We start from the raw sequence: 17897 nt of genomic DNA on the forward strand, positions 1-17897 counted from the left end.
ACACTGTAAGTCATTTTCTTAACCCTCAGTTAACACATTTTTGTTTTCTGTGTACTACATTCAAGTGCTTGGTTTAGACAAAGGATGTGTTTTACCAGTAATCTCTCTCCTCTAGTTCCTCAGGCTCAGCAAATCTTTCTTTCCGCATCCCGGATACAATTACCCAATGGAAGGCAAAGGCCTTCTGTGTGAATGGTGACTCAGGCTTTGGCATTTCATCAACGGTCTCTCTGCCAGTCTCCCAGTCCTTCTTTGTTGAAATTGCCTCACCATTTTCAGTTGTTCGAAATGAAAAATGTGATTTGATTGTTAATGTCTTCAGCTACCTGAATACATGCGTGGAGGTACGTTGCTTCCTTTGATTTGGAAGCAAAAATCTAACAAAGTTAAACAATTAATATTTTCCTTGAATATTGCCACATTCACTGTATTCTCAAATGAAAAAAGATACACAAAGAGATAACATTTGCTTCCAAGTTTCTCAAATGCAGTTGCCTTAACTCAACAGCAATGCTTTGAGCTTTTGTTTTGAAAGGGGCATTTCATAATAATGCACATTTTATCATATTTATCTTCTTGTGAGAAGAGTCATTGGAATCTTTTAATTTTGTTGACTTTGAACAAAGTAGATGAGGCAGAGTTTTCTCAAGACAAGAGATAAAATAGGAACAACAAAGTGTCTATGCCCTGCCTCAGTGCCATGATTTTTTTTTTTAGATTTCTGTTCAATTAGGAGCATCTCAGAATTATGAAGCAAATATCTACACTCTGAAAAACAATGGCAGTGAGGTCCTGAAGGCTGGAGAGAGGAAAACATTTGTCTGGACTATCATACCTAAGACACTGGGTAAGCCAAGCTGTTATGGAAAATAGCCCATTTTTTAAAACCGTTATTTACCTTTAATTCTCTAAAGAAACATGTTTCTTTCTCACATTTTTAATTCTCTTTTTTCATTACTCTCCATTAAAAATTCTATTCTTACAATCTAGTTTCTGGTTGCTAATGTGTACAGCAAAATCACCATTCATTTGCATAAAGAACAATGTGATTAAAATACAATATAAGTACTAATTCTCATGACCTATCCAGTCCATGCATCATATCCCAAATGAAGACCATACTTCCTTAATTCTGCCTTAATTCTTTCACTTCTTACTTGATTCTTTGCCCACCATTTATTTAAAAAGCCACTTATACAAAAATTGCTTCTAATCACTATCATCAATTATGGGAATTACTTGGATATGTAAATTTACTAAACTTATCACAGGTCAACAACAAATATTGAACACAGGGATGAGGATCAGACACTGAGGAGAAATTTGTCTCAGTGCATGTACTATCTGCAATACAGAAAAACAAGTTTAGAACTATCTTGTTGAAGATACAGGGGAGGGACAAATTTTTAAATTTAGTAAAAAAGAAATAGTAGGTGAGAATGTGGGTGATTATGACATACTTTACAAATTGTGTCTTTTTTATCTCATGTCTCATGTTTACTGTATTATTTCAGCAGAAAAGATTGCATTTATAAAATGGTTTTACTTCTCCTGTAAAACTGACTTCTCTCAGAAGTCAGTTTTTTCCTATTAGAGTTAAATTTTCTCAATCTTTATTACATGCAATGTCTTCAAAATTCTCACTCTGGAAACTGAGACAGAGTAGTGTACAACAACAAACAAACAACAAGCAAAGAATCAAGAACAGCGTATCTGTTACGTGATATACATAACATGCACACAGGTAATATTAAACCTTACAGATAAGTTTTTTCAATAATCTAATCTTTATAAACAAGGAAACTGGAGATCAGTTTTAATTGCATAATGTAATACCACAGGGAGTTAGAAAACAATGGATTCCTTACTAGCATTTGATTTCAGTCCAATGCCCCCTATGCTGTATCATATCTTACTATGTTTTGCTTGCTTGATCTTAGGAAAAGTTAGGAGCCCAAGTTATCTGATGACACTTGCCTGCATTATCATATATATAATTTTTGTAAATAATACCAACTGCTTGGCTCAGAAGGCTTCATAGAATGTTATTTTTCTTAAAAATTTTTAAGTTCTAAGTAAGTACATGAGTAACTAAATATATGGAATCTTGAAATGCATAACACAAAACATACCACATTATCTCCAAGCAGGAGAAAAAACAGGTTACTTTGGTCTAACCAGTAGTTGATAGAATTTGGCTCATCCAATTCAAGACATGATTCACAGACTTGAATCTTTTCCTGTTACAGAAGGAGTCAGTGTCCAGTTTAACTTATATTTGGGGTATTTTCCAGGAAAAGCTAATATCACTGTAGTGGCTGAGTCCAAACAAAGCAGCACCTGCCCAAATGAAGCAACAGAAGAGCAAACTCTGAACTGGAAAGACACTGTGGTCAAAGACTTACTGGTAGAGGTGTGTACAAGCAAAACTGTCAGTTCTTCCTCAAGAAGTAGACAGTGTCTAAAAGGTAAAATACAAAGACATTGTTCTTGAAGGTAAATAATTGACCAAAGTTACTTTTGACACAAAGCATGCCATTTAAAGTGAAGTAAAATACCATAAAGTCATCCTCTTAATTAATACATCACCCAGAATAGTAAAAATTGCTTGAAACATGCTTGATGGGTTTTTTTTTTGTTCACTCCTGCATCATGATGCTTCCTATATATCTACTCCTCTTCCCTCTCTTTTTCATTTTTATTTATTTGATTATTATTTTTGGCTGTTCTGGGACCTAAACTCATGGCCTCACACTAGGCAGACTCTCTACCATTTGAGCCATGATCCCAGCTCTACCTTCTTTTTTTAAACTCAGTCTTAAGTCCAAGAGACAAAACTGCTTATCTTACACTCCTGAGTTGTTCATTCATCCTCGATAAGAATTGACACTTATCACAGAGCATTCTCAACTCCCCTCCCATCATGTCCCTACTCTGCAAAAACACTTTTTTGTCTACTAGTTGCCAAAGGGATCAGAGCAGTGAGAGTGTCACTCAATGACACAAAGTTGTCCTTGTCCACCTTATAGGAATGTAGAGCCTAAATGAATGTTAGCAATGCACAGTGACATCCAGATATGAGTTGGAGGGGACAATGAATTGATCTTCTTGCAGGGACACCCCTGTACCAGCCATGCCTAAGGGAGATGTTGCTTGCTTGCTTTTTCTTCTTGTAAAGATGATTCAAACTCATTATTTTTTTGCTTGCTTTTCTTTATTCATCAACAGCCTGAAGGTATTAAAAGAGAAACAACCCAGAGTTTCCTTATTTGTACAAAAGGTAAGAGGATTTTTAGGTGATCAATTAGTCCTAAGGAAAATTTATCAACAGGATCTAGTTAATTTCCTCTTCAAATGCCACAGTTTACTTTTTATGTGATTTCATTTTAAATTTCTCATAGAGAATTAGTTTATCTCATGCTGTATCTTCATCGTATAATTTAGCAAGCAAAAATTACATTTATAAAATCTTATTTTTTTTAGTTCACCTAATGACATTGGTCCACCTCAATCTATTTTTCCCATCTTGTAGATTCTTGACTTCTCTTGTCATATGATTGTCTCACCACGTTGGTCAATAGGAAATCAAGATGATGTTCAAACAACACATAATATAATCTTTACTTTTCTGCTCTCAGGATCAAATAATCGGTAGATACCTTACTGACCCTCAGCTGCCTGCCTTTGGGCCATCATGCGTATTATTTAAGCTGGTTAATGGCGATTTGATTTTAGTAGTTATTCAGTCTTCAAGATGTACATTTTTGTGCGGTGTTTTATATATCATAGTCAGTTTTTGCATTCCTACATTTTTTCTATACATAAATATTTTAGGTACTAAACTAGTGGAGAATGGGGGATACTATTAATACAGTTAGAAAAGTGTGTCATTTTCTGAATGTATTGCTATTCTATACTAGATCAAACCCTCAATTTTATTTCATCTAAAAAGCAACTTGTAAAACACAAATAAAAATGGAACTTGTTCCTTAATATGTTTGTTCCTAAAATCTGCTTCTATTTTTTAGAGGAAAGTCATCAGATACTTTTAATGTATATAAATATTTTTTCAGATACCAGAGTCTCTAAGCAGGTTGTTTTGGACTTGCCAGATGAAGTGGTAGAAGGATCAGCAAGAGCCTTTTTCACTGTTGTGGGTAAATTGATCAAATATTGTTTCATGATTTGAAAAATATTGGTTGAGATGGTCTCAAAAAGTTCCTAAATAACAGAATGAAGAAATTTTCTTAAGCTATCGGTTGTAGGAAATGATGTTCAGTTTATCATCTATACTTGCTTCCCCTATGGGATCTGAAGGGATACAGTACTATCTCCAAAACTATGTCCCAGGAAACACTAATCCTAGTAGATGGTAACTGGTACTGATAAAAGAAAAAGATTCTTTGATAACCAATTAATCTGAAAGATTATGCCCACCCCTTAGAGAATCAGGATAAACTTTTCCTGTTAAAGATAATGGGGCTTTCTTCAGTAAAAGGAGAAATATGTTTCATAAAAGGCAGACTCCTTAGTCTAGGATTAATATTCACACTTTTTGGAGAGGGATGAATTAGTTTGTATTTCATTGGTTCAGTTTCTCAAAAAAGAAAAAAACAAGCAAACAAACAAATTAAAAAGCACACTTTCCTAATTTCCTTCTCTCTCTGGTAAAAAGATTTTTCAGAAATATTTTGAATGCTAGAAAACCTTTTATTTATTTTATTTATTTGTTTATTTATTTATTTATTTTTGGTGTGATGAGGTTTTGAACTCAGGGCTTTGTACATCCAAAACAGGCATTCTACCACTTGAGCCTCACCTCCAGTCCATTTTGCTCTGGTTATTTTGGAGATGGGGGTCTCGTAAACTATTTACCCAGGTTAGCCTCAAATTGCAATCCTTCCAATCTCACCCTCCCAAGTAGCTAGGACTACAGGTGTCAGACACTGTTGCCTGGCTCCAAAACCCCTTTAATTCCACCCTTCATAGCTATTTCCTTTTAGAATTGTTTGATGAAACTTTGCTTGTTTCCAATTTTAGACTCAATTTTAAATGTTTTCTATTCCTACTCTGTTTCTTTTATAAATACTTGATAATATTGAGATGATAACTATTGTCAATGTGACTTTCTGCTTTTCCTGCTTTTAGGGGACATTCTAGGTGTTGCAATGCAGAATCTGGAGAATCTTCTCCAAATGCCCTATGGATGTGGTGAGCAGAATATTGCTCTACTGGCATCTGATACCTACATCCTTGACTACCTGAGAACTACTGGACAACTGACTGAGGAAATTAAAAATAAGGCTGTCTTTCTCTTATCTACTGGTGAGATGACTTAAGTAGTTTCTGCCCATAATCCATGAAATCAATTGTTACTAATATCAAATTGTCATAGATCTGTTATTCTGTTGATACTCTGGTGAGATAAAAGTGGACCAGAACCCAAATACTCTGAGTCTTAGCTACATTTCCTTTCTGACTCAAAATCTGTGAGATCATTTAGCTTTATGATATAATTCTAAAGTCTCAAATTATGAACCTAGTTACTTTTTAGTACCTAATATTTTGCCAGGCTACCTTTTTTGTTGCTGCTAATAGTACCCATGAATGGTTCAATTATCAGGTCCTGGATTCGCTTACACAGTTGTGTGCCATTGCAGTGACCAGATCCATATGTAAAAAGAAGTCATATAAGCATTGTAAAATGTTGTGCTAAAGTGAGGTGTGATGATACCTAACTTTAATCCCAGATATACATAAGGGGTAGGTAGGAGGATTGGGATCTAAGGCCAATGCTTGGCAAAAATAGGAGACCCTATCTAAAAATAATTACTAAAGCAAAAAGGGCTAGGGGCTTGGCTTAAGTAGTAAGATGCCCAAGGCCTTGAGTTCAAGCCTGAGTACCACCAAAAAAAACCCCAAAATAGTGATATTAAGGAAACATATAAAGGTATAATGTCTTTGGGTTTTCTTTTCAGAAAGATAACACTGAATGAAGTAAAATAATGTAAGGGAAGGTATTGATTAGCAAGTATAATGATGACCCAGTCATTAAGCTACTCTTATTTGTATATTTGTCTTCAAAACCTTGTAAGATATGAGTTATTTTAACTCCACTATGGATTGAAAACCTTAGTTTCAGAAACTAAAATCAAAGTGATCATCCTTGTAATTGGTCTTGTCTAACACCAAACCTCAGGACTTGTATTACACCATTCTTTTCCACCTTTCTTAAGATGAAAACTAACTTCTCACTATATTGTATTTCAGGTTATCAAAAGATCTTGTCTCTCAAAAACTCTGATGGTTCATATAGGATGCTTTGGCAGAAGAATCAGAAAGGAAGTATATGGTGAGAGATAAACATTTTATTTGCAATAATATAGATTATCTAAAGAGGCCCTGAAAGAAAAAGAAAGCAAGTTAAGTTGTGTGGAGATTTCCAGCAATGTGGATTTCAAAGTGAATTTACAGAAAAGAGCAAGATAAAACCAAATGATTTGACTATTCTAATTCTAATGTAACTACATACCTACAGTTCCATGCAATTTGCTATCTATCTGATAATTTAATGTTGACTTTCTCAACTTGTACAGCTGATTAACTCCACAAAAATGGCACATCTAACTTGGTACTTTACAGAGTCCCATATTGATTCAAGAGAGGGTCTAGAAGATTCCAAGTCATCTGATTACATCTGTCCCTGTGTCATATGACAGAATATATAGCAAGACATTTGTATGTAAACAGGCTGAAAATTACCTGCTCTAATCACTATGGGTAGCAATTCAAAATGTGTTACTTACACTAAAGAAAGAGCCACTAACCATCAAGACTAGTTCCAGTCAACATTGACAAGTTGGATGAATCTACTACCAAAGAGAAAGGCACCAATAAACCTTTTGAGCAGCTTATAATTATTTCTTTTTTTTTTAATCTAATTTTTGCTTTGGTGATCCCTATTGCAGGCTCAGTGCCCTCAGTTTTAAAACATTGAACAGAATGAAGAAATATGTTTTCGTGGAAGAAGCAGTTCAAAAACAGACTTTAATCTGGCTTGCAAGCCAACAGGACAGGGATGGCTGCTTTAGAAACAATGGCAAGATATTCACTAATGCCTGGGAGGTGAGAACTACTAGAATAAGGCTTTGTTTCTTGTCTAACTTCCCTTACCGCCATTCTACCTTATTTGCAACAGCATCATTCCTCTTGTGAATATTATGCCTTCAGAGTCTGCTCTAATCACTGGTCTACTGTGGCCTGACCAACAACATCAGTCCTACTACGTGAATGTTTAACCAGAGCCTAGATGTAATTCTACAAAAATCTTTATTTTGCCTTATTCCAACTTTAATCCTTCCATGGAGTTAGACTTCTGTAATAAATAAATTGGGAAATAGGGAGGAGGAGAAAGAAGGGAATTTAGAGAGTAAATAACAATAATTTAGAGCCAGAAAATATGTTAAAGGAGAGGGCATCAAGTTTATAAAGAATGTAAATTCATTTCTATTCATGGATGGCAAAAAAGTTCTGGGGAAAGCTGCTAGCAATTTGCATTGTTTCAATGAAGCAAGATATTTCACTGCCTCTCAAGGAAAAGCACATCAGTTGAGCTTGCCTGAAGCCACCATGCAAATGAGGTGAAGTAAGTCATTTGCAAGATCCACCACTTTCCTTTTCCTGTCCATATTTAGGTAAATCACTAGGCATTCTCCCTTCCTTCTGACTCTCTTTTTTCAAAGATCACAGTCCACTTCCTTGCTATCTTCTGTCTCCTTTATTCCACTCACCTGTGTGCTTCCTTTTGAATGCCCATTCATGATATTTTAGCATGCCCTGATATCCCTTGATGTATTCTGGACTTTGCTTCACCATCCTTCCCAATCACCCCTCCTACTCTTGGACTATAAAACAATAAATCTAATCTACTTCAAAGTACAGAGGAATGTTAACTCCTTACAGAATTTAGTTTTAATGTAAACTGTTTTCAAATTGCTTTACTCTTGTGTAGTTGGGAAGGAAGGAATATCTTTAAATTATTCCAGACCTATTCCTTTCAAGGGAAGATTCCTGATGGACAAGAATTCTTGCTACTATGTTATCAAAGACTGTTGCATTTCTTTGCTAAAGCATCTTCTCCAAATATTGCATTTGCTAGTGATTACTGCTTCAGTATGTCTCATCTTCCCCAAACCTTTTTCTGTACAGTGTAATTGGACCTTTGTATCTTTGGAGTTCCATACCCATGAATTCAACCAGCCTTGGACTGAAAATGTTCTCAGAATTGCATCTGTACTGAACATGTGCAGATTTTTTTCTTGTTTGTCATTATTCTCCAAACAATACAATATAACAACTATTTACATAATGTTTATATTATAATAGACATGGTAGTAATGTAGAGATGACAATGTACAGAGTGTGTGAACAGATTTTAGGCAAATACTACAGTGTTTTGTATAAGGGATTTGAACATCCTTGTATTTCGTGTGAACAGGGGACCCTGGAACCATTGATCCTGAGAGACAACTGTAACTAAATGTGTGTGTGTGTTTGTTTGTTGAGATGGAAGAGATAGGCAAGGCAAAAGCAAAAACTTATGCTGTAGAGGAGTGGTGATATCTCTTTCAATAATGTAAATGTCACCATTCTTATTTTAGTTTTTCCCACATGCTGTTATTCAGATCTTGAAAACTCAGCTCCTTAGAAAAACTCCTTTCCTGAAGAAGAAAATAACACCTCTAGCTTAAATAGACAAAGTGAGAGTTTTGTGCTCAATCACTAAGGCCCAAAATGCTAGTCTGAATGCTATTTGTATTAGAATTGCTACAGTTCTCATTGAAATTAGTTTCCTTGTCATATTGCTGAATTTTAAAATCACAATCTCTTATGTAGATGCTGGTTTACTTAATGTTTAAATTTCTCAGGGGATTTTAAGCATGGTGAGTTTACAAACCACATGACTTATAAATGTTTTTCAAAGTTTACACTGCAATAATCTATAAGACCTGATTACTGTAGAAGTGCCTAGGGCACTTTTGCAGGGATTTTCAAGTTTTTTAATCACTTTTTGTTTCATCACACACACACACACACACACAAAATTTTTTACTTTGTTTTGCAAATTAATACCAAAGAGAGTTATATGAATTGCTTGGAATGTATGATTAACCCTAGGCCACTTATAAATATTATACATGTCATTATGTATATTTAAGATTAATTGTTATGGTTTATTTAATTTTTACATTGGATCTTAATGGATTCTTGGACAGGATGGCTATTAATTAGCTATTTAAATTGCACATGTTCAAGTGTTTCATGACTGAGGGTATTTATTCCAGTATTTCTTTCCTACTCAGTTTCACTTCCAAGACTCTAGCTGTTCTTTTGTGTTCTGCATCTTTTGTGATTCACTGTTCCTTTGTTTTAAGGATGGAGATGAAAAGAACATTGTACTCACTGCGTTTACAGTCGGAGCACTCCTTGAAGCTGGGCTGAATTACACTGTACGGATCTTACCATCTCTGGCTTCAGTCAATTGAATACATATCAGATAGACTCTAGGTTCAGAGTGATTTGAAATTCTTAGACTGGATGAGTCATCATGAGAACATTTAATTCATTACCACCTTTTAAATGAATGCTCCTCACGAACATTATTGAGGTTTCCTAGGGATATCTGTTAGTACACATATACTCAAGCTTGTCATAGATTTAGGTATTTACATAGTTCTTGAATTTTAGTCATGAATTTTACATTAAGAACCTGTGCTCTGACCAAGCATGATGATGTACACTGTAATCCCAGCACTGACAGGGCAGAGGCTGGAGGATCCTGAGTTTGGAGGCAGGCTGCCTACACAGTGAGAATTGACTGAAAAACAAAAACAAGAACAGAAAACAAAACCAATCCTTTATTATCTGATTGCAAAATCTATTCCTAAACTAAGTTACTCAGAATTTTCACTGCCACTGATGTGTCTTGAAAATAATTTTCAGAAATGTAAACCTCAAAACCATTAAGATAAAATGCTTTAGGTCTTAAAAATAAATTTGCCATATAGAAGTTCATATTAGCTGAAGTATTAGGTGATCACATATAAAAATGCCATTTTCTTATTATTTAAGTCTGTTTCTCACATTTTAAATTTATTTAATAATATTTTAAGTATAGTGTAGATGAGTATATATGAATAGGTTCATATGTAAAATGTACATTATAAAAATGATTAGCTTAAATATTCAGCAAGGTTATAAACTGTTAAAGTGTCATTTTAAAATATAGTCTTCCTCACTAGTTTCCTGTTCTACGAAATGGAGTCTTTTGTCTGGAGGAGGCAGTGGAAAGAGGTGTCATGAATGGCTACACCCATGCAATTTTAGCTTATACGTTTGCATTAGCTGGAAAAGAGGAGCAAGTGGAATCCTCACTTCAGATCCTAGACCACTCTGCTATAAAAATAAGTAAGTCTTACCTTTCATTTTTGCTAATGGGAAATGATCTTTGGAACAAAGTGGTGACATTTACTAAGCAATCATATTGGAAGCCCCTCTCTAAAAGTATGTTTCTGTTTCTCTTGAGATTTATCAGTGCCCCTTTGTCTTTAAAGAATATCATACATTTTAAATTTCCCTCTTTCTCTTTTTTGCTAATTTCTTCTCAAATGAGTAAAGGAAAGGAAACAAAACACAGTGACCATGTTTCAGACAATATAATTACTTGTGAAATGACTTTTGACCATAGGGGATTGTTATCTGAAGCTATATAGACAGTATACAGGGCTGTCATAACAAGATACCACAGGTTGGTGTTGGCTTAAACAACAAAAATTTATTTTCTCCTAGTTTTAAAGGATAGAAGTCTAAGATCCAGTTGTCCACATGTGTGTTTTCTTTTGTTTTGTTTTTTTCACTTGTAGATGGACATCTTCTCTCTCTGTCTTCACATGGCTTTGCCACTGTGTTTGTCTATCCGTACAAATCTCTTTCAAGTGTCCAAGTTTCCTCTTCTTATAAGGGTCATTATCTTGGATTACATCCTACCTTAACAGGTTCATTTTATCTTAACTATCTCTTTAAAGATCCTGCCTCTAAACACAGTCACTTTCTAAGGTCTCAGGGATTAAGACTTCAGTATAGGAATTTTATGGGGATATAACTCAACCCATGACAGAGGAATTCCAAGAATGGAATTTGCATCCCCCCAACATGTAATTTTATAGGGACTTGTTTTTAAGGACTATGTAAAAATTCTTCCTTTTTCTCAGATAATATGATATATTGGAAAAGAGAAAGGAAACTCAAGCAAGATGAACCCCCATCCTTTATTCCTTGGGCCCTCTCTGGAGAGACTGAGAAGACTTGTTATGTGCTGCTGGCTGTCATTTCCCGAAAAACTCAGGACCTGGCCTATGCTAGTAGGATTGTGCAGTGGCTTGCCCAGCAGACAAACTCCCACGGAGGCTTCTCTGCCACCCAGGTGATTGATAGGAACCTGACAGTAATAGCACTGTGTGCAGTGCAGAAGATGCTACTCCATAATAAGCTAGATAGCAAAGATAATCACCAAAACATGTCTTCCAAGCTAAAGAAAATTTGATATTATGAATCAAAAAGAATTAGACCATGATTATTTATGGGGCAGTTATTGTGTGTCAGGTACTCTATTAGGAAGTCTCTATACACAAATGAATAAATTGGACACCCCTTTTAAGGAATTTATACCAACTTTTATCTTCATTTACACAGTAAAAATAAAATGTAAATATAGAAGAGATTTTCATCATAAGCATCAGAGTCTTGGAACAGTAGATATCTAATGATACTGTGGTCAAACTATGTGTCAACCAAGAAGAAATATTTCTAATTCTATGATCTATTCCTTAGAAAATGCAAATGAAAGGAATGAATAACAGGAAAAATGAATAACCATAAAAACAAGGAGTTATTTATTTCCTTAATCAGAAAAAAATTATAAATGGAAGGAATTACAGTTTCATTTCTTTAAGGAAAGTGTTCATTTTCCTCCTTTTTTTAATCTTAGTTTCTTAGTAAAACCTTAGGCTAAAAATCGCCAAAGATCTTGTCCTGGTTCTATTTTCCCTTCTTTGAAGATGGGTGGACATGAGAGTTTTTGTGAGGTCATCAAGCTACAAGAACTTAACTTTCAGAAAGTATTTGACACTATTTTAACAGCAGAGATCGTCTTTCATGAAATATTTTATAAAACTAAAACCATGTTAAGATTTGTTGATGAAAACAAATAGTAACAGTTTGCACAAGTGAACTTATTTCTCTATTCTTCAGTATATTGCTTCTTGGTGCTCTGTAACCTGTTTTAGAAATATTTCTAGGGATTAGAAATTCATGGTTAAATGTTGAGTAACACTGCATCATAACAGAGCCTGGATCTTGCTTGTACTGTTCTGTGTAGGACACTGCAATCTGTCTTCTTGCCATAACCCGCTACATGAAGTTAACCTTCTCAAATGATCACAACAACATCACTTTTAGAAGTGAAGAATCAAGTCAGATTTTTGAGATTAACAGGGATAACCGCTTATTGGTCCAGCGTTCAGAACTAGCAAAAGCACATGGAGAATACACAGTGGATGTAGAAGGACAAGGTTGTGTGTTTATCCAGGTAACAGAAATCTACCTAAGTGGGAGAAGAATGTTTCCATGTAAAAAGTTTACACTATTTGTTCAATTATATAAGAAATGTTATTTTGTCATTTTGTGTCTTTCCATGGTTATCACTACTCTCTCATGCATATTTTCCTAATCAATAGCACATAATGACACTGTTGTATGAAATATTCCATCGTTGAGGAATATTTCAGTCAGAAAGTATCTATCTTGAGCCCAGTATGGTGGTACATGCCTGTAATTCCTGTGAGAGCCGTAGGTAGGAGGGTTGTGATCCAAGGCTGCCCAGGTGAAAAAATAAGAGATCCAATCTAAAAATTAGCTAAAGCAAAAAGGGTTGTGGGTGTGGTTGAATGGTAGAGCTCTTCCTAAGAAGTGTGAGGCCCTGATTTCAAACCCTCAGTACAAAAGTTTCCTATCTTCATTAAATTATGTTGTCAAAGATTCTGTATATTATGAACACTAAATTTATTTGAGCCTAATTCCCTAATATAAATATTTAAACTGTATCAATAATGAAAGTAGAGAAATAATATGTCATCCCATTCTTGCTACAGGTTGAGTTTTCTCAAGATCTGTTGTTCTTTCTAGGGCATCCTCAGGTATAATGTGCCACTACCTAAGAAGGCATCTGGATTTTCCCTCTCCTTGGAAATAGTAAAGAGCTCTTCAGATATATTCCAGACTAATTTTGACCTGACAGTGACCCTCAAGTAAGTGTTATATTTTCTTATCAACTACCAGGTTAAAGAGTTGGTAATATATCAAACTAAGTAAAACAAGGTGGAAAAATATGACTGATGGTAACTGTGATATATCACCACCATGTGCTGGTGGTGATATTTCTGTATCACAGTCACTTCACAGCTGTCTATATAGACGACACAGTTGAGTACATTTTTAGGTAAATCTGAGCTAGAGTTTTGCAAGTGTAATTTATACTCTATTAAGTACAATTTGCAAGTTTCACCATGATCATATCCAGTAATGCTTTTATTTTGTTGTATGATAATACTACCAGTTTAGGACAGCAAGGACACTATATTTCTTCCTCAAGAAAAGTAAAGGAGGCTGTATAATAAAAAGTCTGAAAATGTTTAGTTTATATCTGTAAATAGCAAAATTTTAGGTTTTTTCTTTTCATAGGAGTAAAAAATCTTCATGATTTATACATGCAAGATTTTTGCCTAAGTTCATAGTATGGAAACACTGAGTAAAATTATATTGGGAAAATTTCCCCAGGATTCCTAAATGAAAATATCAATAACATCAAGAGCTAAAAACTAAATACATTACGAAATTAACTTCATGCCCCAATAATGTTATCAAAGGTAGGAGGAAGACCTAGAAAATTTATTTGGGGCATGTTTACTCTGTATTCTTCCAACATACTGCTTTTTTAATGAGCTCTACTTATACAAATCTAATGCTAGTATGAGTATATGTAAGACAAATATAAAACTTTTATTTGTAAGTTCTGAATTAGAGATCTTAGTTAAGCATAAGAACAGGGCTTGAGAGATTTTAGAGCCAGATAATTCCTATCTGCCGCAACTTACGTTGTTTTGTATAATCACATAGCCTCACTCACTGTCACTGTGGCTGTGTTCTCAGAATTTGAAGATGACTCTCTTCATGCTGCTTATCCTCCAGACATCTAGCCAATTAGTATGTGTTTAACCTGCCACCCTCACTATGAAACAAGTAACATTTCTAAATTGTTGGCTACACTAGTGTTATCTTTTTTTTAAATTTCAGATATACTGGAATTCATGAAAATTCCAATATGGTCATTGTGGATGTAAAGATGCTATCAGGATTCACTCCAGTCCTGTCATCCATCGAGAAGGTAAACACTAGCAGCATGATGTTTCTGCACAGATAAAGGATGGTGCATATAAACAAAACTAGCCATTTAAACTAATCATCTACACATACTTGTTCAGAGTTCACATTTATAATTTTGCTGAAATGTAACATAAGGGATACTGTTCTTAATTTGTAGTAATTCACACTCATTATTTTCCAAGGTTCATAATATTTTTCTCTATCTGGTTCCTGTGTGTGCTTGTGAAAACAACATAGTACAAAGAAACACTTCATAATATAAAACCTGACAAAATCAAAAGCACGAGCATTCTATTCTGGAGTGGAATTCTCATGCCCTCTAATATGTTTATCATCCTTCCATGCCAATTTTTTTAAAGCTTGAAAAGAACGGCCAAGTAATGAAGACAGATGTAAAGAATGACCATGTTCTTTTCTACTTGGAAAATGTAAGTTCAGCAATATTTTATCGCTTTCATGGCTGCTTTTTGTTTTGCTTCATTTTCTGTGGGATAATAGAAAGCTTTTATTTCTTACACACATAAATAGGGTTTATTTAAAGATAGGACATTGCAGATGGTCAGTGTTCTGTCCTACTGGTCATATTCTTCCTATCAATTTACTTCATATGTGCTTTGGTTGCCTGACTACATCATCCTCCAAGTTTAGTAACATCATCTCCCTGTTTTCCATTCTTTAAACTAACGTAGTCTGGTTATAGAGTAGGTATTAAATTCTTTTATAGTTTGAACTGAACTCCAGTGAAGGCTGACACAATTTTTAAAATGATATTGAAGTTATATACATTTAAGGGTAACAAAGTGTTGTTTTGATAAATACTGTGAATTGATTATTATAATCAAGATAACTGCCAGATCCATCTCTTCATTTAGTTACCCCTTTTGTGTGATGAAAACACTTAAAATCTTCTCTCTCAGCAAATTGCAACTGCCTTAGCCATAAACACCATCCTATACATTAGATCTTTACAATGTATCCATTCTATATAACTAAAACTGTACACTTTGACCAAGGTTTCCCTATTGCCCTTGCCCTGGTAACTACCATTCTACTCTCCCTGCCTGTGGATTTAACTTTCATATTCCACTTCTATTAAGATCATGTATTTTTCTTTTTTGTTACATTTATGTCACTCAGTATAATTTCCTGTAGGTTTATCACCATTGTCACAAATTGAAGGGTTTCTTTCTTTTTAAAGGCTAATTAACTTTCTATTACATATACACACACTCTGGGTTCTTTAACAATTTATCTGTTAATAGACATTTAGGTTAGTTCCATGTCTTGGCAATTTTAAATGATGATGCAATGAACATGTGAGTACAAATATCTCTTCCAGATAATTATCTAATTTCCTTTGGGCATATACTCACAAGTATGATTGCAGGATCATATAAGCATTCTATTTTTTTTGAGGAAATTTTAAACCGTGATGTGAATTTTAGAGCCATCTTTTTCTATATACAACATTACCACTTTCAAAAATGTCTACAAATAATCCTCTAACATTTTCAGGTAAATCCCTATGACATCAATGCAAGCAATGAAACTTAGATTTAACATGATTTAATGTTCACTAGCTCATTATTTTTGCTATTATGAAACAATCACCCTTTGATCTCTTTAATTGTATGGACCATGAACTTCTAGAGATAATTTTCTGAGTGATTTTCTTTTTACAGACCGGCTATGATTTATTTATAATTTGCATCTTTATAGGTTTCTGATATAGCAACAAATTTCACCTTTTCTGTTGAGCAAAGCAACCTTGTGTCCAACATTCAGCCAGCCCCAGTCATGGTCTACAATTACTATGAAAAAGGTAGGTGAACAGCATCAATGCCCAGAGTCTATTGAACATAATGGCTATATCTAACATTTTTGACCTACTGCATTTCCCAAATCATTTTCTTTCTACAAAGACTAAACAAGTTATGCTTTTACTTTATATGATGATTTTTTTTCACTCCATGATAGAGGTTTCGATGGGGCCAGACATCAGAGCTTTTCAACACTTGGAATATTTTTGATAGAATGTAAAAGATCTCCACTTAAACTTGAAATACAAACCATACTAAGCTTCCAAGTCTTTGTTGTTAGTGCCAAAACTTAACATTTCATGCTACCTCTGTGGACCGTGACTTAAGAACAGCAGTGGACTTTATTCTGGGATGTTATAGGAAATTTTGATGGTTCATATACTGAAACAATTACTAATTGTTTTGGACCATAAAATTTTTCTCTAGAAGGTCGATGCTATTAGTTTCTTGTTGAAGGTCATACAGAGCTTGTTAATCAAGGAGTATTTAATACTGTCACTTTCATTTACTCATTTATTGCATTTTATCAAATGGCTTATACCTTAATAGAATATTTAGGGATTTATAAAGTGTGGTGGTGATTGCTTCTCTTGAAAAATTATTGGAAATATTAGACCCAATTTGCTTATATTGCCTGACGTAGACTGTTTATAGACTATTAACAATGCATGTTCCTTTTCTTTTCTAGATGAGTATGCCTTGAATTCGTATAACATCAATAGTACTTCAGTTTTCCAGTGAGACAAAACAAGGCACAAAGAAAGGTAAGGAAATTATCTACATCACAGAGAATTGAAAACATATCTAGTAAGTATCTTAATGAATATATTAAGATAGAACAGTGGATGAAGCAAAGAGAAGTCTCTAGTGCTTCATAAAGTTTGTGTCACACTGAATCATTCTGATAATCATTAACATTTTAATGATTAAAATCATTAAAGCTATATATGTGCTTTTTCTAAATCTCTCGTTTTGTTTTATAAGTGCACATGTACATATATTTGTACACATCCATGTTTATGTCTATATATTTGTGTACATGTGTATATGCATTTTTGTATTAATCTCTATAGATACACATACACATATTTATTTGTTATTTAAATTATTTTTTAAATCCCAGGTGCAAAGCAATTTCTTTGAACCAACTCCTCTTCTAAATTAAACATGGAGAAGAACCAGATCAACCTCACATCATGGGCAGTCTACAATCTGCTATAACTACTTGTCAGATTTTTTCTTTCTTATCCCATTAAATGTTGTCATTTCACATCTGAGTCCATGATTTTCTTCTCATACTACATTCATAATTTTCATTCTGGAAATCTTGAGACTTTATTTAATAGCCAGTTGAATAATTTTCTTTATTTTTGTCAAGAAAATGGAGAAAACAGAATGAAGTGAACCATTTCTTTACTGACTTTGACACAGGCTTCTGGGTTTGCTAAGAAACTCTATATAAGAAAAACTGCAGCTAAAATCTCCAGTTGTCGAGTTAAGAAGTTTGGAAATAAGATATCCAACCATACAACCAATTAAAAATACAACATATTTCAATTGAACGAAGTTAGACTTGTT

The 17897-nt window shown here is 34.2% G+C and overlaps 1 protein-coding gene across 1 annotated transcript in view; it reads left to right on the plus strand.

Moving 5' to 3' along the window:
- LOC109692628 (ovostatin homolog 2-like) overlaps positions 1–17589 on the plus strand; it is a 54233-nt gene extending 36644 nt beyond the window's left edge. The window contains exons 19-36 of the mRNA XM_074076097.1: positions 116–344; positions 718–847; positions 2295–2413; positions 3229–3280; positions 4074–4157; positions 5149–5325; positions 6271–6352; positions 6969–7125; positions 9435–9509; positions 10302–10467; positions 11271–11482; positions 12437–12646; positions 13243–13364; positions 14410–14500; positions 14859–14927; positions 16219–16321; positions 17008–17083; positions 17443–17589. Coding sequence (XP_073932198.1) covers positions 116–344; positions 718–847; positions 2295–2413; positions 3229–3280; positions 4074–4157; positions 5149–5325; positions 6271–6352; positions 6969–7125; positions 9435–9509; positions 10302–10467; positions 11271–11482; positions 12437–12646; positions 13243–13364; positions 14410–14500; positions 14859–14927; positions 16219–16321; positions 17008–17060 — 2131 coding nt within the window. The 3' untranslated portion in view covers positions 17061–17083; positions 17443–17589. The remainder of the gene's footprint in view (positions 1–115; positions 345–717; positions 848–2294; positions 2414–3228; positions 3281–4073; positions 4158–5148; positions 5326–6270; positions 6353–6968; positions 7126–9434; positions 9510–10301; positions 10468–11270; positions 11483–12436; positions 12647–13242; positions 13365–14409; positions 14501–14858; positions 14928–16218; positions 16322–17007; positions 17084–17442) is intronic.
- The last annotated feature ends 308 nt before the right edge of the window (positions 17590–17897 follow it).

The sequence above is a fragment of the Castor canadensis genome, chromosome 6, assembly GCF_047511655.1.
Source record: "Castor canadensis chromosome 6, mCasCan1.hap1v2, whole genome shotgun sequence".
Lineage (NCBI taxonomy): Eukaryota > Metazoa > Chordata > Mammalia > Rodentia > Castoridae > Castor > Castor canadensis.